Source organism: Macadamia integrifolia, chromosome 13 (assembly GCF_013358625.1).
Source record: "Macadamia integrifolia cultivar HAES 741 chromosome 13, SCU_Mint_v3, whole genome shotgun sequence".
Classification (NCBI taxonomy): Eukaryota; Viridiplantae; Streptophyta; class Magnoliopsida; order Proteales; family Proteaceae; genus Macadamia; species Macadamia integrifolia.
This window is the reverse complement of record NC_056569.1, coordinates 6390983-6415744: the sequence shown is the minus strand read 5'-3', so window position 1 is coordinate 6415744 and position 24762 is coordinate 6390983. Positions and strand designations below refer to the sequence as shown.

General features: G+C 38.0%; 2 protein-coding genes across 11 annotated transcripts in view; both read left to right on the top strand.

The window, feature by feature from the left end:
* Positions 1-22366, top strand: part of LOC122059711 ((-)-germacrene D synthase-like) — a 25256-nt gene extending 2890 nt beyond the window's left edge. Inside the window, exons 2-7 of the mRNA XM_042622712.1 lie at positions 18966-19239; positions 19343-19715; positions 19858-20076; positions 20428-20566; positions 21203-21451; positions 21743-22366. Coding sequence (XP_042478646.1) covers positions 18966-19239; positions 19343-19715; positions 19858-20076; positions 20428-20566; positions 21203-21451; positions 21743-22036 — 1548 coding nt within the window. The 3' untranslated portion in view covers positions 22037-22366. The remainder of the gene's footprint in view (positions 1-18965; positions 19240-19342; positions 19716-19857; positions 20077-20427; positions 20567-21202; positions 21452-21742) is intronic.
* On the top strand, positions 564-4702 carry LOC122059714 (pentatricopeptide repeat-containing protein At4g37170-like). 10 transcript variants are annotated; one of them, XM_042622724.1, is made up of 6 exons: positions 564-2501; positions 2731-2811; positions 3458-3687; positions 3828-3887; positions 4035-4125; positions 4243-4702. In XM_042622724.1, exon 1 carries the CDS (start codon positions 636-638, stop codon positions 2478-2480), a length of 1845 nt encoding a protein of 614 aa, XP_042478658.1. In that variant the 5' UTR covers positions 564-635; the 3' UTR covers positions 2481-2501; positions 2731-2811; positions 3458-3687; positions 3828-3887; positions 4035-4125; positions 4243-4702. The 10 variants fall into 10 exon arrangements, with proteins under 10 accessions (XP_042478658.1, XP_042478655.1, XP_042478657.1 ...); XM_042622721.1 differs by having other exon boundaries at positions 4032-4125; XM_042622723.1 differs by having other exon boundaries at positions 4032-4139.
* Positions 22367-24762: the final 2396 nt, after the last annotated feature.

Here is a 24762-nt window from a genome sequence, read left to right as displayed (position 1 = left end):
AGATACTTAAATTTTAGAAACGAAATAAAGAAGTATAGAGTTTCAAAATATATTCTAGGTCAAGAATCAATTACAAAAATACATACCAAAAACAACTCTAGTATCCCAAGTAAAACTTTCTTCGACTTAGGATACTAGCATATAGAGAACTCAAATGGGATTGGTAGACTTCAAGGCTGCATGACCCACATGGGGAGTAGATTCAAAGGGATCTAAGGAGACGCTGCCTGACAGTGTTCTTTTTCTCTAATAATAACCAGGGAAAAAGACATCTAGTTGAGTTCCCATGGGCCTCCAACGACTATCCAAAAGCTGGGTGGATTGGGACATACATCTCAACATCTATCAACACCTGGGGATACATGTCCAAGCCCTCTCAACCCTTGGATGAGTCAATGGAGGGTCGGTGGTGATGGAGATGATCTTTTTTCGTTTTCATGTCCTCTCTCTCTCTCTCTCTCTCTTCAAAAAAAAAAATTCTCTCTTCCCTCATGTGAAAAGACATATTTAGCCTTTATTTAGGGAGTGTGGAGAAAAACACGCGGAGCGCTAGCGTACAGAAGAGAACCACTGCCCTAAGCCGGTTCCGTTCCCTTTGAAGAAAAACGAGAGAGAGAGAGGGAGAGAGAGAGTAAATGCTTTATGTTCTGAATTCCATGAGATCCAAAACTTCTGTTTGTCTAACTCAAATTCATCGGAGGTATGTGTCCTCATTAATAGAATCTCACTTGAAGAAACCTCTTTCTCAAAACCCATTCTTAAAATCAGATGGGAACATCCTCATAACCCGCCTCTGTAGAGACAAGAAATTGAAAGAAGCCATAGACATTTTATGCCAACATAAAAAATTGAAGCAAGGAAGTCCAATCCTAGAGGTTTTAGATCACTCTTTAACCTGCCCATCTGCATCAGTATATTCTTCACTTCTACAACTATGCCTTCAACAACGAGCGCTGGAGGAGGGTAGGAGGGTTCATAACCACATTAAGAGTTCCGGTTTTGTACCTGGGGTGTTTATCTATAATCGCCTTCTTGATATGTATTCAAAGTGTGACAGCCTGGTTGATGCCCAGATACTGTTTGATGAAATGACTGGGAGGGACTTGTGTTCTTGGAACACCATGATTTCGGGCTATTCAAAGATGGGTCAGCTTAATAAAGCTCGCCAACTGTTTGAAGAAATGCCTGAAAGGGATAATTTCTCTTGGAGTGCAATGATCTCTGGGTATGCTCGCCATGACAAGCCCAGGGAAGCTTTGGAGTTGTATAGAAAAATGCAAAGAGACAAGAAAGTGAAAGGTAATAAGTTCACGGTATCTAGTGCTCTTGCGGCTTCTGCTGCTGTTCCGTGCCTTAGGAGTGGGAAGGAGATTCATGGTCATATACTTCGAACTTGGTTGGATTCAGATGATGTAGTTTGGAGCGCATTGTCAGATATGTATGGAAAATGTGGAAGTGTTGATGAAGCCCGGCACATCTTTGACAAGATGTTGGACCAAGATGTTGTTACATGGACTACAATGATAGGAAGATACCTTGAAAGTGGGAGGATGAAAGAGGGGTTTGAGTTATTCTCTGACCTTCTGAGATCAGGGGTCAGACCTAATGAATTTACATTTGCTGGTATTTTGACTGCTTGCTCAACTCAAGCTGCAGAGGATGTTGGGAAACAGGTCCACGGGCACATGACTCGTATTGGGTTTGATCCGGTCTCATTTGCAGCTAGTGCGCTTGTACATATGTATTCAAAGTGTGGAAACATTGATAGTGCACAAAAAGTTTTCAGAACAACGCCTCAACCAGATCTGGTCTCCTGGACCTCCATGATTGTTGGTTATGCACACAATGGTCAACCTGAGGAGGCAGTTCAGTACTTTGAATTGCTACTCAAATCAGGTACTAAGCCTGATCATGTTGCATTTGTTGGGGTCCTTTTTGCATGTACCCATGCTGGATTAGTTGATAAAGGCTTTGAGTATTTCCGTTCAATTAAAGAGAAACATGCGTTGACATACACTACTGATCATTATGCTTGCATGGTTGACCTCCTTGGTCGTTCTGGCCGATTTGAGGAAGCTGAAGAGATTATTGATAAAATGCCAATGAAGCCTGATAAGTTCTTATGGGCATCATTACTTGGTGGTTGTAGAATTCATGCAAACCTTAGACTGGCAAAACGAGCCGCAGAAGCATTGTTTGAAATAGAGCCTGAGAATGCGGCGACCTATGTCACATTGGCCAACATCTGTGCTACCAACGGCATGTGGGATGAAGTGGAGAAGATCAGAAAGACTATGGATGACAGAAGGGTGGTTAAAATACCAGGTTTAAGTAGGATCAAGATCAAAGGAAAGGTCCATGTATTCTTAGTGGGAGATGAAACACACCCCCATACTGAGGAAATCCGTGAACTTCTAGAGAACCTGTCGATTAGAATGAAGGAAGAAGGGTATATTCCTGACACAAATTTCGTACTGTAGGATGTGGGGGAAGAGCTTAAGGTATGGCGCTTTGATTCCCACTAGATGTAGGCTTTCTACTTTCTCTTTTTTATTTTTTTTTTAGTGTTTTTGCATCTGGTGATCAATTAGAGTTTTTAATCATCTGAATTCCCATATGGTTGCATTTTTTTTTTTTTTTTTTTTTTTTTTTAATTCTTCTATTTATCACTTCTTTTGTGATGATGTGCCTTTTTCCATTTCTTCCCAATTATATTCATTTGGGCTTCAGGATATTGATACTGCTGTCAAGATATAAAGATAAAGGCCCAACGGCTAGTGAAGAACTTGAAGATTTGGTTCTGCTAGTTGGGTACCAGCTAGGGGTGTCAACGGTCCGGGTTGGTGCGGTTTCGGTCCGGTTCCACCGGTTTCGGTGTGACTTTGGAACTAACCGAAACCGCCCCATTAAGGAATTATCGGTTTCGGTCCGGTGTCGGCTTCGGTGCGGTTTGGGTTCGGTTGTACCGGTTTGGATTTATCAGGTTCATTTCGGTTTGGATCGGTTTTTTAAACCGGTATGGACCATTAGCTTGGGCACTTGGGCTTGGGCGCTTGGGCACTTGGGCTTGGGCAGTTGGGCTTGGGCACTTGGGTTTTGACAGGTTGAACTTGAATAGTTGATAAATGTTGGGCTTGGGCACTTGGGCTACTGTTGGTCCAGTTGGACACTTGGGGCCTTGGGCTTCTCCCACTTGAGAGTTGGCCCAGTTAGATTAATGAGTTTTAACTTTTAAGTCCGGTTTTATATCGGGCCGGTTTGGATCGGTTCCGGTTTCGGTGCATATTTCCGGTGTTTCCGGTGGCCCAATGGTCTAACCCGAACCGAACCGAGACCGGATTCAGTTTTAAATACAAACCGAAACCGGCCCGATAAGCCACCGGTTCGGTTTGGATCGGGCTTAATCGGTTCGGTCCGGTCCGGTTTAACCGGTCCGGTTTAGATATTGACACCCCTAGTACCAGCTTTTATATGCGGGACCCTACTTGCACAGCTTTAGCCTTCCATTATCTTTCTGGGTCTGTACTTCTCTTACATCTCATGACTGAAAGAGGAATTTTATGGGGCCTGCAAAGAGAAAAACTTCTTGTTCAAATAAGATAAGGTCGTTGTGTACTTGTGCTTTTTACCAGATATTGGATTTCACAGATCATTTCCGGACAGACTGCTTGTCTAACTTGCTGGAAGGTAAACTATTCAACTAATTACTGATTTCTTTGTCCACAAATAATGATTCTTTTGATTTCCTTTATAGCAGTATTAACACAAATTATTTCTGATCATACTTATTCAAATATATTTAAGGTTTAAAATGATTGACTATATAGGTTAATGCATCTTGATCCTCGTGAAAAGAGAGTATGAAAACCCATTTTTATGCAAAAAAGGTATTTTCTCTTGCATTTAATCCTTACATCATAAGTTATCACATTGAATCTGCTTTTGGTACCTTGGAGAATATTTGGGCTTCTATTTTCTGATATATTTGTTTTAACTGTTGCTTTGCATGTTTGCTTGAAACTGAAAACTAGAAGTTGAATTATGTGACGCCATCACAAGTGATGATATAAGTGTCACTGAATGTTACAAAAGGAAAGGTCATGAAGTAATTGTAAAGCAGTCATGGTATTCTAATATCTGTATGTTTTTATAAGTATCCTGGAGAGAGACTAAATTATTATTCTCCTTCTACATTATTTTTTGTTGATTTATGCACAAAGCAAAAATATCCTCGTCTTGCAGGTTCTGTCTAGATGGAACGTTACAACAGAGTCTGTTATCGCTGCTTTTCTTCTGATATAGCAAAGGAATGTCGAAAAGGTTCTCAATCGCTGCTATGCTAGATGTCCATGACAGGAGTAAAGTAGATGAACTTGAGAAAGACTCCACTCTCAAGATGATGCTTCAATCTCACCACCAAGCAGACAAAATGGGGCCGAGGAATGGCACCTGGCAAGATCCGAATTGGATTCTGATGAAAATGACTCGGGTTGTTCTAAATGCCTAGTCTTTTCCAGAGGATCAGAATTTATTATGTGGGCCCACTTTTCCTCCTGCTTTAGTCCACCTGGCATATTGTAATCTTTCTATAAAATGAAAAAAAAAAGGTATATTGCAATCTAGTTCCACGTGTGAAACAGTGGAGTTGTCTGTCATTTTAATCAGCTAATATCCAATTTATGGCGAAGCCCATAAGATGATACATCATTGGTCCAAAAAATCATTGTGAATAGGGTTGTCAAAAGGTTGGTTTGGTTTGGTTTGATTTTAATTCGAGTTAATTTTTTTCAGTGTAGGAATAACGAAATCGAAACAAAAATAGAAAATTTTGGTTTGATTCAGATTTTGATTCGTTTTGCATTGGTTTGTTGATTCAGATCTGGCCCAGTTTGAGATTTATTTGATTTGATGTTGGATCATGATACCACAAACCAAAATTGACTCGAATAAGACTCCGATCGGTCTGAATTTTGACACCCTTAATATTTGTGAGAGGCTTTTGTTGAGTAAGTACTGATTGAGAGTGTGTAAGCCACGTTTTTCTTGTGCATGCTAGACTTTAATTACCCATGTCATATATTCTGAGTCCTATACAAGGGAAAAATGAAATGCCAATTGTGGGGCACTCTTTTCCCCACTCAGATGACCGTACTTACCTTAATGTAAGTACCTGTCCCCCCTTAAAACAGGTTTCAATAATAGCCCCTTTTAATGCCTGAAACTGCATATGGGCATAGGGGGAGCCCTCCCCCTTACTATAAATATCAGATCACACAAGTACTTTGTCTCCCACAATTGCTTTAGTTCAAGCAAATACAGCTATCATAGTTAGCTGCCTTGGAAGATGTCTACCCTTCTTTCTCTTACTCCTGTCGCCCACCAGTATTTGGTTCAGAATGCAAAGACAAATCATTCGTCTGTCAGCGAATTACCATCCTAGCATATGCGGTGATCAATTCCTCAAATACGTTCCTCATGATATGGTAAGTTGCAACTGAGAGAGAGAGAGAGAGAGAGGATGGGAAGGGGTCTATGTATTATAATTCGCCAAGATTTTACGTCAAATGATGGATTTATGGTAATTTGATTAACCTATTGATTTCTTTTATTCCTGTAACTTTAGAATGTTAAGAACCTAAAATCTTTCTTGTTTGGTTTTATTCTAGATGAAGAGATTGGTCAGAGCTTACTTCATAGAAGCCAAAAGGTTTAATGAAGGATGCATTCCAACATTTGAGGAGTATATGGGAATTGCATTAACCACCGGTGCTTATAGTATGCTTACAGTCACATCCTTCCTTGGCATGAGAGATATTGGGACAAAGGAGGCACTAGACTGGGCAATTGATGATCCTAATCTTGTTATGGCTTCATCAGTAATATGCCGGCTTATGGATGATATAGTATCCCATAAGGTAAAATAAATCTTGTGTATTTGAGCTGTCACATAATTTATAACCTCACTTTTTTTTTTTTCCCCTTATAGTATTCGAAAAATATGCATGACAATGACATAATGATATGTCACTTTCAAAATTTTTTTGTTAGATTTTATCTCTTTTCTATTATATTTAAGTTTCAAAATAAAGTCTTTCCTTTATGTATTTTGATTGTCATGTTATGGTGTGGGACCCTTGGGGCCAAGGTAGTAAAAAAGAGTCAATAATACCCTATGGGAGTCCTAAATTATATTCATGGCTATTACCATGAGTGGAGAGGTGGGCAAATTTATGAAATTAATTCTTAATTCATGCCATAGGTTATTGCCAAATGGAGGTATATGGTCAATGTCATTATCTGGGTGCCCTAAAGTCCATTCATGGTCACTACCATGAGTAGGGAGGTGGGCTAGAAAAATGGTCAATAACACCCTATGGGAGCCCTAAATTTCATTCATGACCATCACTAAGAGTGGAGAGGTGGGCAAAGAGAATTGATTGGGATTTAATTCCTAATTCATGTCCATATGACATTATTCTCCAATTAACTTGTCATTAGTTGGAGGTTACTCTTGAAGAATCCAAGAGGGTGCAAGGGTTGATTTTGGGTCTATATAAACCCAACAAAATACCTTGTAGAGACACACATTCATACATTGACATTCCATCCAATTCTACTTGTTGTAACTATACAAGTCATTCTCTTCCTTTCATTTTTCTCTAAGTCTTGTGTAAGGTTAGGAGGGGGGCTGCTGTACTATAGCTAGAAGAGACTAGAAGAACTGCCTCATCTTCTAGTGGAAGGTAGTTTTATCTTGGAGGTAGAAGGTGCAAAACAACTCTTGGTAGTAGAGTGCATCAATTACCTTAAAGACAGCACTACAAGTCTGACTCAACCTCAATTCTGTTCTAAACTTCTTCAGTCGTTGTGATGGTGATTCAACATCTATTTCAAGTTTTTCCTCATCTCATTTCAGCTAATGATCAACACTACAACAACATAGTTTCCACTACAAAAGCTTTGTATTGCAATTTATATTTTGTAAGAAATTGTAATACAATTACCCAACATTTTTTGAAATCATTTTATACCCCTATCTTAAAGGAGACAATTAAAAGAATGCATCAAGTTCTAAATACACCTATAAAGGTGTCATTCATATGTTCTAGTATACAATTATATACTAACATTGAATTCTAATATTATTTGAAGATGGCGCAAGAGAGGGGACATGTTTGTTCAAGTGTTGAGTGCTACATGAAACAGCAAGGTGTGACCGAAGAAGAGGCATGTGATGAGTTTAATAGAAGAGTAGAGAAAGCATGGAAAGATATAAATCAAGGATGCATCAAACGAACTGCCATCCCAATGCCATTTCTGATGCGGCCGGTCAATCTTGCGCATATGATAGATGTCATATATAAGCATAAAGACGGATACACTAAAGCTTCAAAAATACTGAAAGAGTACATCACCTTGTTGTTCATTGATCCACTAAGCTTATAAGTAAATGGGAAATGCTGAGCCCCATTATGCATTTAGATCAATTGTAGTGTTTGAGGTTAAGGGATTATAGAGGGAAGGGTTTTAATTGATTGAAACTCATCAACTGTATTTATTTTGCTTATTGTTCTATGGAGTTCTGTTGTATCCAGTTAGTTCCTTTAGGCTCATTTCTCCCCATGGTGGCATGATTATGGATTCCCCTTTTCTTTTTACTAGGGTTAAATCATGTTTTCGGTTCATGGGTCTATAGGGCTTTCTATTCTGGTTCTTCCTTTCTTGTTCATCCATTTCTACTTGAGCATTTTGTCTTATTCTACTTTAATTTTAATTCAATTTAAGCAATTTTTACTTGAGGGGCGTTGTTCTATTGGTTCTCTTTAAGAACAAGATTAGGACACTACGGGAAAGCAAAAAAAAAAAAAAAAGATAAGGTTGTTTTTGGAAACACAGGATACAGTATACTTCTTTGAAAACACAAAGGATTTTTTTGTTTTTCTGTTTTTTCTAATAAGGAGCTTAAATTTTAGAAACGGAATACATTGTCAGATTTCTCGGAATAGATTTTGGGTCTTAAATGTATTATAAAACGAGAAAATATAGAAGTAAAGAGTTTCAAAATACATTCTAGATCAAGAATCAATTACGGAAATACATACCAAACACAACCCTAGTATCCCATGTGAAACTTTCTTGGACTCCAGATACTAGCGTATAGAGAACTCAATTGGGATGGGGTACGCTGCAAGGCTGCATGACCCTGCGTTGGGAGGACACCCAAGGGAATCCAAGGAGACCCTGCCTGGCAATGTTCTTGTTCTCTAATAACAACCAGGAAAAATGAATTATAATCGAGTTCCCATGGGCCTCCAACGACCCACCAACAACCATCCAAAAGCTGGGAGGACTGGGACATACATCTCAACACCTGTAAACATAGGATGCTTGTCCAAGCCCTCCCAACCCTTGGTTGAGTCAATGGAGGATCGGTGATGTTGGAGATAATCTTTTTCCATTCACATGTGCCTTCTCTCTCTCTCTCTCTCTCTCTCTCTCTCTCTCTAGCCAAAGAAGGAAAAAAATATCTCTTCTCTCTACATGTGAAAAGACATTTTTAGCCTTTATTTAGGGAGTTGAGTGAAAAACACGCAGAGCACTAGCATACAGAAGAGAACCACTTCCTTTCCCTGTGAAGAAAACGAAAGAGAAAAAGAGAGAATGCTTTATGTTCTGAATTCCATGAGATCCAAAGCTTCTTTTTGTCTAACTCAAATTCGTCAGAGGTGTGTGTCCTTATTAATACAAGCTCACTTGAAGAAACCTCTTTCTCAAAACCCATTCTTAAAATCAGATGGAAACAGCCTCATAACCCGCCTCTGTAGAGACAAGAAATTGAAAGAAGCCATAGACATTTTATGCCAACAAAAAAAATTTACGCACCCTAAGCCCAAATCTGGCTAGGGTTGGATTTCTCAATCCCAAGGCTAAGGCTAGGGCTAGGCCTCGGGTTGTGCCTGGCTCAACCCTAGTTAGTTCTATTGTAAATTCTACTTTTGATAATTATGTGTATGCCTAAACATGCGTTGAATATGCTTGACATGAGCCAAAGGGATTTGCTAATCTTTTTTCATATAATAGTCGGGTGAGTTGACTTGAGATAAGAATAATTTTTTGAAGTATTAGGGTCACCAAGGTTAGCCTATGGTTTTAAAAATCAGATTGGTTTGGTCAGGATCACTTGGATTGGATCAGTATTAATCAAGACCGATCTTTGACATCAATCCATATCGATCCACACCGATCCACTGGTGAGTAATAAGGGAAAAATGGTCTAAAAAACTAAATTTTTTGAGTCTTTTTTTTCAATCAAGGGTAAGACCGATCCCAATCCAATCCTTATCGATATCAATTGAGACTAATCCAAATTTTAAAACCTTGACCAGCATCGAGGACGACAGAAGGATTTTATTGAAAACAATTGTAATGGGCTGATTCTTGGGTTTTGTTTTATTAAATTACTTGAAATGGGCACTAAATTCTGCCAAAGAAAAAAAATGAGCATTATTGAAATATACCGTAATGGGAAAGTCTTCTACCCAAAAAAACATATAGCATTTATTAAAGATTCATGGCTCACTCAGTTATTTTCTTGTTTTGGAGAGAAATATTGTACCATACTTTCACTCATGGTTTTGGTATTAGATTGGTCGTATCGATCATATTGTATTAGTATTGTTTGAGATCGATATTGTACCAAACCCTTAAAAAAAAAAAAAAAAAAAAGTCTACCTTTTGTGGAAAGTAAAAGATAATTGATCTGTCTTGATCAGTATCCGTGATAGAGATAACTAAGTCCTTGCTTCCACGTGCCATCACTCATATTTGTTTTCTCGAGGTCTTAACTGATTGCAATGCTGAAGGTCAAACCTTGAGAGAAATTTTTCTCTTTCTATTTTCTGTTGATCATCTTATCAAATGTGGAATTCAAGCATTTTGTTTCGCATTGCCATAGAAAGGTGAACGTTATAGCAAACCATGCAGCAAAGAAACGTGCTTCTTAGCAAGCTTCCTTCAATTGGGATACATGCATGTCCAAGTTTTATTCATCATGACCTCATTTGGAATCATGAAGACATGCCATGTTTCCGTTTTGAAAAAATGATGTATATTGTAACCTCTTTATTTGGGATTCCTTCGCTTTATACTTTGTATTTTCTCGATATCTTTGTTGATGGTGATGCCAGGCAATGCCAAACGGCCAAAGGTTGAACCATGAGAAAAATTTTTAGATGTTTCATTTTTTGTTGTTGATCACCTTGTTGAAGGTCAAACTCAAGCTTCATTGTTTTCTTTATTTAATGGGTAAGTGAACACTACTTTCTGACACAGGTATACACTACCAGACTCAACCAATGAGAGGGCACATGAGCATCTTCCATCAAGGGACAGTTTACTCTTTTTGCACCCATTATATCTTGACGAGCATCCCATGTAGAACTTTCTTGGACTCATGATACTAGCATATAGAGAACTCAATTGGGATTGGGTACACTGCAAGGCTGCATGACCCAGCGTTGGGAGCAAACCCTAGGGGATCCAAGGAGACGTTGCCTGGCAGTGTTCTTTTTCTCTAATAACAACTATGGAAAAGGAAATCTAATCGAGTTCCCATGGGCCTCCAACGATCATCCAAAAGCTGGGAGGACTGTGACATACATCTGAATACCTATCAAAACCTGAGGATGCATGATGTTGATAAAGCCCGGCACATATTTGACAAGATGTTGGACCAAGATGTTGTTTCATGGACTACAACGATAGGAAGATACCTTGAAAGTGGGAGGATGATAGAGGGGTTTGAGTTATTCTCTGATCTTCTGAGATTAGGGGTCAGACCTAATGAATTTTGTTAGATCAAACACCAAGAAATACGAAAAATAAATATACAAAAGATTCGCACAACACAGAGATTTAACGAGGTTCGCACACCAGGGTGGTGTGCTACGTCCTCGGATGAAGAATAAGATGTTTCACTATACAAAAGAGAGATTACACCCAAGTAGTGACAAGAAAACTCGCCCTGAAACCCTAGTTCAAAAAATCCCCAAAATACAATGACTTTCTCAATAAGACAACAGTACATTATATACTTCAAGTCGTGGGTCAACCCATCGGGTGGCAGTAGATCCGGTCGAACCATACTGCGGGGGCTATGCCCCTACACCCTCATACAAGATCAGTGTTGGGCTCCGGGCTTGGGCCGATGCTTCCATCACAGATCTCAGAAAACTTCCCATTCGGGTCGCCACCAAAATATGTCAGATTGGGTCAATCTTGAAAACGGGTCAAGAATTCAAGGCAAACTTAACAAATCTCCACCTTGACTTGAATTCTCCTATAACAAACAAACAAATAGCTAAAATCTTCATCTTCCCCAATAGCCCTCCAAAGGGCTGAACACAAACACGACAAACACCAAGTAAGTTCAAGCAATGCTCGAACTTACCAACACATAATGGCTTAGTAAACATATCGATTGGATTGTCTTCAATACCAATCTTCAACACTCGAATATTACCTTGAGCAATTATCTCTTTTATGAAATGATACCGAACATCAATGTGCTTTGTCCTCTCATGATACATCGGATCTTTAGTCAAATGAATAGCACTCTAGCTATCACAATAGACAATAGTCACACCATGATCCATGCTGAGTTCTCCCAACAAACCTCTAAGTCAAATAGCTTATTTAATTGCCTTAGTCACTGCGATATACTCTACTTCAGTAGTAGATAATGCAACTGTAGCCAGTAAAGTAACTTTTCAACTAATCATACTTCCTCCAAGAATAAATACATAGCCTATGAGTGACCTCATCTTGTCAAGATCACCTGTATAATCTGAATCAACATTACCAGATAAACTATCACCATTCCTCCCAAACTCCAAACAAACACCAGAAGTCCCTTTCAAGTACCTAAGTATCCACTTCACTACTTCTTAATGATTTTTACTTGGACATGACAAATATCTGCTCACCACATTGACAGCTTGTGAAATGTCAGGACGAGTACAAACCATAGCATACATAATGGAGCCAACTGCACTAGAGTATGGAACACGTGACATGTACTCCACCTCTTCATCTGTCTGAGGTGATAGAACAGCTGAAAGTCTAAAATGAGATACAAGAAGAGTACTTACAGGTTTGGCATCTTTCATACCAAAATGATTCAATATCTTCTTAGTGTACTTCTGTTGAGATAGCCACAGCTTTCTTGCTTTTCTATCCCTGTTGATCTCTATACCAAGGATCTTCCTTGCTACCCCCTAAATCTTTCATCTCAAATTCGTAACTTAATTGTTCATTCAACCTGTTAACCTCATTTTTGTCTTTTGCTGTAATCAACATATCATCAACATAAAGTAGTAAATATATGAATGACCCATCATAGAGCTTTCTGAAATAAACATAACAGTCATATTGACACCTGCAGTATCCACAACTAGCCATAACTGAATCAAACCTTTTATACCACTGTCTATGAGACTTATTTAAACCGTATAGGGACTTTTTCAACAAGCATATATGGTCCTCCTTGCCTTCAATAACAAATCCTTCAGGTTGATGCATATAAATCTGTTCTTCTAGTTCACCATGCAAGAATGATGTTTTCACATCAAGTTGCTCCAACTCCAAATCATGCATAACAACTAAAGCAAGTATGACACGAATAGAGCTATGCTTAACAACAGGTGAGAAAACATCATTAAAATCAATTCCTTATAACTGACTATAGCCCTTTGCAACCAACCGTGCCTTGTACCTAGCATCTTCAACACCTAAGGTAGATTCCTTCTTCTTAAAGATCCATTTGCTGCCAACAATTTTCTTCCATGTTCTCTGCTTGACCAACTCCTAAGTCTGATTTTTATAAAGAAATTCCATCTCCTCAATTATGGCAATCAACCATTTTATAGAATGAATTGAAGTAACAACTTTAGAATATATTGCAGGCTCACTATTTTCAATTATATCTACAACAGACAATGCATAAGCAAGAAATTCAGCATACCCATACTTTTGTGATTATCTAATATTTCTCCTTGGTCTATCATTTGCAATGCTGTACTGCTCTTCTTCTTGATTCTCTTGAGCATCATCTCCTTAAGTATAAGTATGCAGCTGAACTGAAGTAGATTATGCTTTGTTTGAAGATGAACTACCAATTTTAAACTCCACCTTCTCTCTAGATTCTTCTTGACTTTTATCACAATGAACATGAGCTTCTTTCCTATGATGCAACATAGTAGATTCATCAAAAGTAACATCTCTGCTAATAAGAAATTTTGGTGACTTTGGATCAAGACACCACAACCTATATCCCTTCACTCCAGATCCATACCCAAGAAAAATACATTTATTGGCCCTAGGTTCCAACTTCCCTTTATTCACATGTGCATAAGAAGGACATCCAAATATTTTAAATTAGAGTAGTCTGGAGGCTTACCTGAACAAATTTCTTTTGGAGGCTTGCACTCAATAGTTATGCAAAGAGATCGATTCACCAATAAGGTTGTTGTGTTAACTGCTTCTGCTCAGAACTCCTTGCCTAATCCTGCATTTGATAACATACACCTTACCTTTTCTAACAAGGTTCTATTCATACGCTCTGTCACTCCATTCTGTTGGGGTGTTTTAACAACTGTATGATGTCTTACAATACCTTCATTTTTGCAGAACTTATTAAAGTCACCTTCACAGAATTTTAGGCCATTATCAGTTCTCAATCTCTTAATTTGTTTCCAGATCTGCTTCTCAAATAAATTCTTCCATTGTTTGAAAGTGACAAATACTTCATTTTTGTGCTTCAAGAAATAGATCCAAATCTTCCTAGAGAAATCATCAATGAAAGTAAGCAAGTACCTTGCACCAACCCCCTTTGAAGTAACCCTGGAGGGCCCCCATAGGTCTGAATGAATATAGTTCAAAGTTCCCTTGGTACTATAAATAGCAATACTGAAATTAACTCTCTTATGCTTCATAAACACACAATACTCACAGAACTCCATTGTTCTTGTACTCTGACCACACGACAAACCCTTTTTACTTAATGATGCAATCCCTCTTTCACTCATATGGCCTAACCTCATATACCATAAATTTTTGACATCTGATTTAGACATAGATGATGAAGCTGCTGCAACAGACCCAATGATTGTAGTACCCTATAATACATACAAACTGTCAATCTTAATTCCTTTCATCAACAAGAGAACACCCTTGGTGATCTTCATGACTCCACCTTCAGCTGTATACTTACACCTATTTGAATTACGAAGGTCTAAACTGATGAGATTCTTCTTCAAATCAGGGACATGCCTGATATTAGATAAAGTTCTGATAATGCCATCATACATCTTAATATTGATCATTCTCATTCTAATAGTTTTACAAGAAGCATTATTTTTCATCAACATAACGCTACCTGGAAATGATTCGTATGTGGAGAAACATTCACGATTGTGACACATATGATAGGAACAACCAGAGTCAAAAATCCATTCATCCTGTGATCTGACTCTATCATCAGTCACCAAAAGAATATCATAGTCACTCTCATCTTCAGCAATACTTGCTTCTATAGAATTATCTCTCTTCTATTGATTTTGGGCACCACCACCTACTTTCTGCTTATTTAAAAGTTTATAGTATTCATATATAATATGCGTCTTTTTCTTACAGTAATTGCAGATTAAATTCTTGTACTTAGATTTTGATTTAACATTCTTTTTGTCACCATCTGAACCCCTTTCATTTGTTCTCCCTCTAGCTACCAAACCAATACCATCAGATTTATTGGTAGACGTCAACTTATCATCAATCTTTTGCTTACTTTGCAAGTTCGTTTTGACATCCTCAATAGAGATTATCTCTCTAATATAAATCATGGTATCCTTAAAATGCCTATAAGATGGAGGCAGAGAACATAACAATAATAGAGCCAAATCTTCATCATCTATTTTAACATCTATCATTTTCAAATCAGTAACAACAGAATTAAACTCAGATATGTGAGATTTAATAGAAGTACCTTCACCCATATGAAGGGTACATAGTTGTTGCTTCAATCTCAACCTATTGGTGAGGTAGAGATTCTCTTAACTTCACCCATAACTCTGCAGCCGTTTTCTCTAAGAGAACTTCCTGTAGAACATCATTCGAAAGACACAACTGAATAATTGAAAGGGTTTTATCATCCAAATCATTTCAATCATCATCGGACATAGTTACAGGTTTCTTCGCTTCCAAATAGGGTTTTCTTCAAACCCTACTGTGTAAGAATAACCATCATTCGAACCTGCCATAGACTAAAACTGATATTATCGTCAAACCTATCAATATCGTGTTTAGTTGAAGCCATGGATCAAAGTAACCCAAAGCTCTGATACTAGTTTATTAGATTAAACACCAAGAAATACAAAAATAAATGGATAACAGATCCGCACGACATAGAGATTTAACGAGGTTCACACACCAGGGTGGTGTGCTACGTCCTCAGGCAAAGAAGAAGATGTTTCACTATGCAGAAGAGAGATAACACCCAAGCAGCGGCGAGAAAACTAATCCAGAAACACTGGCTCAAAAAAACCCCAAAATACAATGACTTTCTCAATAAGACAATAGTATATTATATACTTTAAGTCACGGCTCGACCCATCGGATCACAGTTGATCCAGTCGAACCATACCGCGGGGGCTATGCCCCCTCACCCTCATAGGAGATCAATGCTGGGCTCGGGCTTAGGCCTATTGACCCAACCCCTCTGCTTCCATCATAGATCTCAGAAAACTTTCCATTCGGGTCGCCACCAAAATATGTTGGATCGGATCAATCTTGAAAACGGGTCAAGAATTCGAGGCAAACTTAATAAATTTACATTTGTTGGGATCTTGACTACTTGCTCAACTCAAGTTGTAGAGGATGTTGGGAAACAGGTCCACATGCATATGACTCGTATTGGGTTTGATCCGGTCTCATTTGCAGTTAGTGCGCTTGTCCCTGTGCATTCAAAGTATGGAAACATTGAGAGTGCACAAAAACTTTTGAAAACAATGTCTCAACCAAATCTAGTCTCCTGGACCTCCATGGTTGTTGGTTATGCACACAATGGTCAACCTGAGGTGGCAATTCAGTACTTTGAATTGCTACTCAAATCAGGTACTAAGCCTGATCATGTTGCATTAATTTGTTGGGGTCCTTTCTGCATGTACCCATGCTGGATTAGTTGATAAAGGCTTTGAGTATTTCCGTTCAATTCAAGAGAAACATGGGTTGACATACTTTTTTTTTTTGCTAACAACGAGTATCCAGGCCTTCAGCCTGACTAGTCCCGCGGGCCCATACATACCCCACAACCACATGGACCAGGTCATACCGAGGTTGAATGAGAACCATTCAACTTTCACTGAAAGTAGTGAAGAGCACTAAACACCCCCGTGTGAGTGGCCCAAGGTGTGCCTAGTGGAAATCGAACTTAGGACGTCTGAGTTTACAGCTCATACCAAATTCATTGCTCACCAACTGCGCTACCCCCTTGGGTTCATGGGTTGACATACACTACTGACCATTATGCTTGCATAGTTGATCTCCTTCGTCGTTCTGGCCGATTTGAGGAAGCTGAAGAGATTATCGATAAAATGCCAATGAAGCCTGATAAGTTCTTATTTTCGAATCTAACCTAAAATAATTTAGATCATCGAACTAAAGCCTTATTGCACTAGTTTCGGCTTGGGATATTATAATCCGAAAGCCAAATCAAATCACACTGAAAACTGAATGAACAAAAACTAATCTAAAACTGGTTAAAAATCAGACCAAAAATGAAATTAAATCGGTAAGAAACCAAAAACAGCCTAAAAAAAAAAACCAAAGTTTGCATAGTTTTGTATAAGTTTTTATGGCAAATCGAACTTAAATTGGATAAAAAATGGATAAAAGAAACTAAAGTCAAATCAAAACAAAACAACACTGAAATCGAAACTGAAATTGAAATATCTTTATTGGTTTGATTTGAGTTTCCCATTCTCACACCAAAACGATTCTACCTAGACCAAAACTAGACCCAACTTGCCCATTGACATCCTAATTAAAATGTCCCAAATATCCCCCTATTTACAGAATTCTGAAAATAACCCTTTCCAAAACCCGAAACTGCACAAAGGCATCAAGAAAACTCTCCCCCATCCTATAAATATTAGTTCACATCACATTTGCTTTAGAAGCATATACAATGTCTCATAGCTGCCACCATTTTGGTTCTATCTCATATTTTGTGTCATCAGGAAGATGTCTTCCCTTCTTTCTTTTGCTTCTGTTGCTCACCAACATTTGATTTAGAATGCAAAGATAGATATCATTTGTCGGTCGGCGAATTTCGATCCTATCATCTGGTGTGATCAATTCTTCAAATATGCTCCTAATGATATGATAACTTTCCTACTACTTGGGCTCATAGCCAAAGTAATGGAATAGTTCACTTCCCCTTCAAGTTCACAAATACCCTTTTATGTGTGTGTGTGTGTGTGTGTGTGAGAGAGAGAGAGAGAGAGAGAGAGAGAGAGAGAGAGAGAGAGAGAGAGAAAGAGAGAGAATAGGCATGGCCAACGAGAGGATGCACACAAGTATCTTCAGCATAGGTCAGCACATTCTTTTTACATCCGCTGTGTTTAAACATGTATCTGAATCATGAGATACCGTCCTTTCGCCCTTATTTAATATAAAACTAAAAACAAAACAAAACTTATTCCCTTAATTAATATAAGAAAAAAATAAAATAAAATAAAAAACAAAACAAAACGTTTTCTTGAAATAAATCCTCATGAAATTGATAGCCACAGTTTTAGTTGAGGTGACAAGACGATATCCTCATGTGATGATACCAAGTAGTTTTTGTCGGTGCCAATTCGCAAGGATCGATCCAAATGAGTCCGGTGAATCTTCACATACATAAATGTACGTGAACATCCCTGATCCGTGGATATAACATCTATTTTCTCTCTCCTCATTTAATAGATGTCATATCCAAAGATCAGGGACATTCATGTGCAGTCACTTACGTGAAGATTCACCGCTCTTAATCCAAACTCTTTCCGACCATACATACAGAGGATAAGAAATTATTAGTGGGCCCACCTGTCCTCCTACCTTAACCCACGTGTGGAAAAGAGATAACGTGGCTAGCTGGCATAAAAAAAACAATCGTTTTAACAGTCATGTTTAGAATGCTTCAATATATATAATATAATATAGAAAACACAAAGAAGAAAGATAAAAAATTATTTTTAGTTTTGTGCTTAATTATCTCAGTTATAAAAAAATAAAAAATGTTCGAACCAATGGGTTGACGCCCATGGTTTTGCCATTATTGTTTAGTGATTGATACCATCGATAATTAATGGCAAAATTAAAAGAGGAAAAGGGTGAACAGGAGAGCATAAATGGTCTGTTTAATAATTAAAAAAATGATATTAAATACAAGTAAAAATAACAATAAGATAGTGCCTCTCCCCCCTTAAAACAGGTTTCAATAATAGTCCCTTTCACTGCCTGAAACTGCACATGGGCATAGATAGAGGGAGCCCTCCCCCATCCTATAAATATTATATCACACAAGTACTTTGTATCCCACAATTGCTTTAATTATTCAAGCAAAAACAGCTATCATAGCTAGCCCTTTAGAAAGATGTCTTCCCTTCTTTCTGTTGCTCCTATCGGCCATCAGCATTTGGTTCAAAATGGAAAAACAGATATCATTCGTCCGTTGGTGAATTTCGATCCTAGCATTTGGGGTGATCAATTCCTCAATTATGCTCCTGATGATATGGTAACTTTTCTACTACCTGGGCTCATTTCCCCTTCAAGTTTACAAATACCCTTTTGTGAGAGAGAGGGGAGGGATTATAGTTCAAATTTTTTGGTTCTTGTACTAGTAAAAACAAAAGCACACTTAATTGCAGGTATACGAAGCTTGTCCTGAGCAAGTTGAAGAGTTGAAAGAAGAAGTAAGGAGGATGCTAATGGCTGATGCCAATGATCCTTCAAAGAAATTGAACTTGATTGATTCATTACAACGGCTTGGTGTGGCATACCACTTTGAAGAAGAGATAGAAGAGTTGCTAGAGAAGATGCAGGATACCCTCCCTGATGATGGTTTAGATGGCTACAGCCATCTTTACACCATCGCTTTATGGTTTCGATTACTGAGACAACAAGGGTATAATGTCTCATGCAGTAAGTCCTTAATTTCTCATCCTTGCTTTATACCTTGTCGATATGTCTATGGTCATCCATCTCAGTATAATGTGTCCTCCACCTTTGGGAGGTGATATTGCAGATGCTTTCAATAGGTTCAAGGATAGTAAAGGCAGGTTCAAGGAGGACTTAATAAAAGATGTGCCTGGCATGCTATGTTTGTATGAAGCTACATTTCTTAGGGTACATGGAGAAGACATTCTAGATGAAGCCTTGGTGTTCACAACCACTCAACTTAAATCTTTAGTTACTGATTTAAAGCCTCCTCTTGCAACACAAGTGATGCATGCATTGAAACAACCCCTCCACAAGGGCATGCCAAGATTAAAAGCTAGGCATTACATCTCTATTTATCAAGAAGTTAAGACAAGGAATGAGACTCTGTTGAAGCTTGCTAAGTTGGATTTCAATTCACTGCAGTCATTTCACCGACAGGAGCTAAGCCAACTCTCAAGGTGGATTTATTCTTTGTCATTGTAACCTTTTTTTTTTTTTTTTCATAACAGTTCGAGCTTTTAGGTGAAACGGTAACAAATAACAGGGCTGTTATTTATATACACTACTCATGTTCATTATATATATATATACTTATTGCAGATGGTGGAAAGAATTAGACTTTGCAACTAAGCTCCCTTATGCTAGAGACCGACTGGTGGAATGCTATTTTTGGATAGTGGGGGTGTATTTTGAGACATATTACTCTCTCGCTAGAGTATTCTTTACCAAAGTTGTAGCCATGACTTCAATCATAGATGATACCTATGATGCATATGGCACACTTGAAGAACTAAAGCTCTTCACAGATGCAACTGAGAGGTTTGATACTTGTACATATGTCTGTAGTACTTGTCTATATCTATGTGTGTGTTCTAACTCAAGCGAAAGTGTTCAATATAAGTTAAGCCTTCTTTTTTGCCTTTTGCATTTATTCCTTTATAAATCTTATATTGGGAAAAGATCTGCACACACTATTCTTTCCCATGCTTTCTCACAAATTGTGTGGGCTTCATTATTTTTTTTTAATGTGGGATCCACATGTATAGAAATATAATTTCAAGCCACTAAATGATGGCAGTGTGGCAAACGCTCTCCCATTATCTACATATACAATTACTTTGCTAATTTAAAGTGAACTTCATGGTTTGAATGGAATGCTCAATTTTTCAGGTGGGACATAAATGCTATGGATCAACTTCCCGAATATATGAAAGTGATTTTTTCTGAACTCCTACATGTTTACAACGATTTTGAGGAAAATCTAAGAAAGGAAGGACAATCTTATCGAGTTAATTACGGAAGAGAAGCAGTGAGTCATCCATACTTTGTTATTATTTTTCTTTGGGGAGGGGTGGGGGGGGGGTTTGGTAAGAAAATCCATGATACTTATGGATCCTACCTGCCATCCCCCTAAAATTTTATTGAGATCAACGGAGAAGTTAGTAAGACCTAATTGGGGCAATGGATCATATACCCCAAAACCCTCTATTCAATGACAAAATTATGATAGGTTCTCCAAGCTGCTAGTGACGGGTACGTTAGCTAGCACCCTATGCTTATGTCACTCTCCTCTTTGCATTAAATGGTTTCGTTGTTGTCCTCCGATACTTAATGTCATTTTGCTTCAACTTATTGATGCACTTCCATATGTTTTTTTTTTTTTTTTTTTTTCCCTTACCATAACTTAACCATCTCCCTAAAGTTATATATTATATATATATATAGAGAGAGAGAGAGAGAGAGAGAGAGAGAGAGAGAGAGAGAGAGAGAGAGCCCAACAGTGTTGGTAGATGGAAAATCCTTAGTTAGATCTAAAAATCGGAAACAAAGATTTTACACCAAATGATGGATAGTATGGTCATTTGATTAATATGTTGATTTCTTATACTCTTGTAACTTCAGAATGTTAAGAACCTAAAATATTTCTTGTTTGGTTTTATTCTAGATGAAGAGATTGGTTAGAGCTTACTTCATAGAAGCCAAATGGTTTAATGAAGGATGCATTCCAACATTTGAGGAATATATGAGAATTGCATTAACCACCAGTTGTTATAGTGCGTTTACAATCACATCTTTCATTGGCATGAGAGATATTGGGACAAAGGAGGCATTAGACTGGGCAATTGATGATCCTGATCTTGTTAGGGCTTCATCAGTAATAGGTCGGCTTATGGATGATATAGTTTCCCATAAGGTAAATAAAATCTTATGCACTTGATCTGTAAAATAATTTGCAACTTCACTTTTTTTTTTTTTTTTTTACCCTTATAGTACTTGAAAAATATGCATTACAATGACATAATTATATGTCACTTTCAAATTATTTTTTGAAACCATTTTATACCCCTATCTTAAAAGACTTTTGAAAATAAGATAATAGGCAATAAAAAGAATGCATCAAATTCTAAATACATCTATAGAGGTGTCATTCAGACATTCTAGTATACAATTATATACTAACATTGAATTCTAATATTATTTGAAGATGGAGCAAGAGAGAGGACATGTTTGTTCAAGTGTTGAGTGCTACATGAAACAACACGGTGTGACCGAGGAAGAAGCATGTGGTGAGTTCAATAGAAGAGTAGAGAACGCATGGAAAGATATAAATCAAGGATGCATCAAACCAACTGCCATCCCAATGCCATTTCTAATGCGGCCGGTCAATCTTGCGCGTATGATAGATGTCATATATAAGCATGAAGATGGATACACTAAAGCTTCAAAAATACTGAAAGAGCACATCACCTTGTTGTTCATTGATCCACTAAGCTTATAAGTAAATGGGAAATGCTGAGCCCCATAATGCATTTAGATCAATTGTAGTGTTTGAGGTTAAGAGAGTATAGAGGGATGGGTTTTGGTTGATTGAAATTCATCAATTATATTTATTATGCTTATTGTTCTATGAAATTCTGTTGTATCAAGCTAGTTCCTTTTGGCTCATTTCTCTCTGGCATGATTATGGATTACCCTTTTCTTTTTACTGGGGTTCGGATCATGTTTTCGGCTTATGGGTTTGTAGGGCTTTCTATTTTGGTTCTTCCTTTCTTGTTGATCCGGTTCATGGGTTTGTAGGGCTTTATGTTCTAGTTCTTCCTTTCTTGTTGATCCATTTCTATTTAAGTGTTTTGTCTTATACTACTTTAATTTAAACTTAATTTAAGCAATTTTTTGCTTGAGAGGCATTCTTCTCTTGGTTCTCTTTAAGAACAAGACTAGGGCAGTAAGGGAACGCAAAAATAAATAAATAAAAGATAAGGTAGTTTTTAGAAACACGGGATACAGTATTCTTCTTTGAAAACACAAAGGATTTTTTTTTTTTTTTTTAATGAGATGCTTAATTTTTAGAAACAAAACATGTCAGATATTAGCTCCGTTTGATTGTTCTAAAAAATCGTTTATATTTTTTCTTTCATGAATGAAAAACATATCTTCTTTGTGCACTTATGTCTGTTTTTGTTTTTTTTTTTTACAAAAAAGGAAAAAAAAAAACTTAAAAAAACGAGATTTGACGAACCCATTTGGAGTCTGTTTCCCTGTTTCGTTCGATTAAAAAAAAAAAAAAAACTTTCCCAATAAAAATCTGAAATTTTGAAACATCATTTTTTCTTTTAAAAACTGCGTTTTGACACAGAAACTGAAATTTTCGTTTTTGACACGAAACGGCGTTTCTGGAACAGAAACGATACCAAACAGGGCCTTAGTTGTTTGGTATGCATTTTCGTAATAGATTTTGGGTCTTAAATGTATTCTAAAACGAAAAAAGAAAGAAGTATAGAGTTTCAAAATATATTCTAGATCAAGAATCAATTACGAAAATACATATCAAACACAACTCTAGTATCCCATGTAAAACTTTCTTGGACCCATGATACTAGCATATAGAGAACTCAAGTGGGACTGGGTACACAGCAAGGCTGCATGACCCCGCATTGGGAGCACACCAAGGGGATCCAAGGAGGCGTTGCTTGGCAATGTTCTTTTTCTCTAATAACAACCAGGGAAAAGGAAATCTAATCGAGTTCCCATGGGCCTCCAATGACCATCCAAAAGATGAGAGGAATGGGACATACATCTCGACACTTATCAACGCCTGAGGATGCATATCTAAGTCCTCCCAACCCTTGGATAAGTCAATAAAAGGTTTTTTTTCTCCTGATAGAAGAGGGTCTATGGTATTGGAGAGGATCTTTTTCCGATCTCATGTGTCTTTCTCTCTCTCTCTCTCTCTCTCTCTCTTCCCCCAACAAACTCTTTCTCATGTGGAAAAACATCTTTAACTTTTATTTAGGGAATGGGGAGAAGAACACGCGGAGCGCTAGGGTACAGAAGAGAACCACTTCCCTACGCCAGCTCTCCCGTAAGAGAGCCACTTCCTTTCCCTGTGAAGAAAACGAGAGGGAGAGGGAGAGAGAGAGAGAGAATGCTTTATGTTCTAAATTCCATGAGACCCACAACTTCCGTTTGTCTAACTCAAATTCATCGGAGGTGTGTGTCCTCATTAATAGAAGCTCACTTGAAGAAACCTCTTTCTCAAAACCCATTCTTAAAATCAGATGGAAACATCCTCGTAACCAGCCTCTGTAGAGACAAGAAATTGAAAGAAGCCGTAGACATTTTATGCCAACATAAAAAATTGAAGCAAGGAAGTCCAATCCTAGAGGTTTTAGATCACTCTTTAACCGGATTAAAATCCTCTGTTTTTTTCATTCATGTTTTTCCTTATTTTGCTACCTGTAGAACATGACACGTGGGCAACAAGGAGACCAACGGTTAAGATTAGGTGAGGATTATTACATCCGGTGCGTTGGTCTTAAAGTTGTGTGTTGCGTTCTGGTGGAGGTAGCACAACAAAGAAAAACAGGGATGAGAAAAACAGAGGATTATTCTTCACTTCTACAACTATGCCTTCAACAACGAGCGCTGGAGGAGGGTAGGAGGGTTCATAACCACATTAAGAGTTCCGGTTTTGTACCTGGGGTGTTTATCTATAATCGCCTTCTAGGCATGTCCTCAAAGTGTGACAGCCTGGTTGATGCTCAGATACTGTTTGATGAAATGACCGAGGGTAGGAGGGTTCATAACCACATTAAGAGTTCCGGTTTTGTACCTGGGGTGTTTATCTATAATCGCCTTCTAGGCATTTACTTAAAGTGTGACAGCCTGGTTGATGCCCAGATACTGTTTGATGAAATGACTGAGAGGGACTTGTGTTCTTGGAACACCTTGATTTCGGGCTATTCAAAGATGGGTCAGCTTAATAAAGCTCTCCAACTGTTTGAAGAAATGCCTGAAAGGGATAATTTCTCTTGGAGTGCAATGATCTCTGGGTATGCTCGCCATGACAAGCCCAGGGAAGCTTTGGAGTAGTATAGAAAAATGCAAAGAGACAAGAAAGTGAAAGGTAATAAGTTCACGGTATCTAGTGCTCTTGCGGCTTCTGCTGCTGTTCCGTGCCTTAGGAGTGGGAAGGAGATTCATGGTCATATACTTCGAACTTGG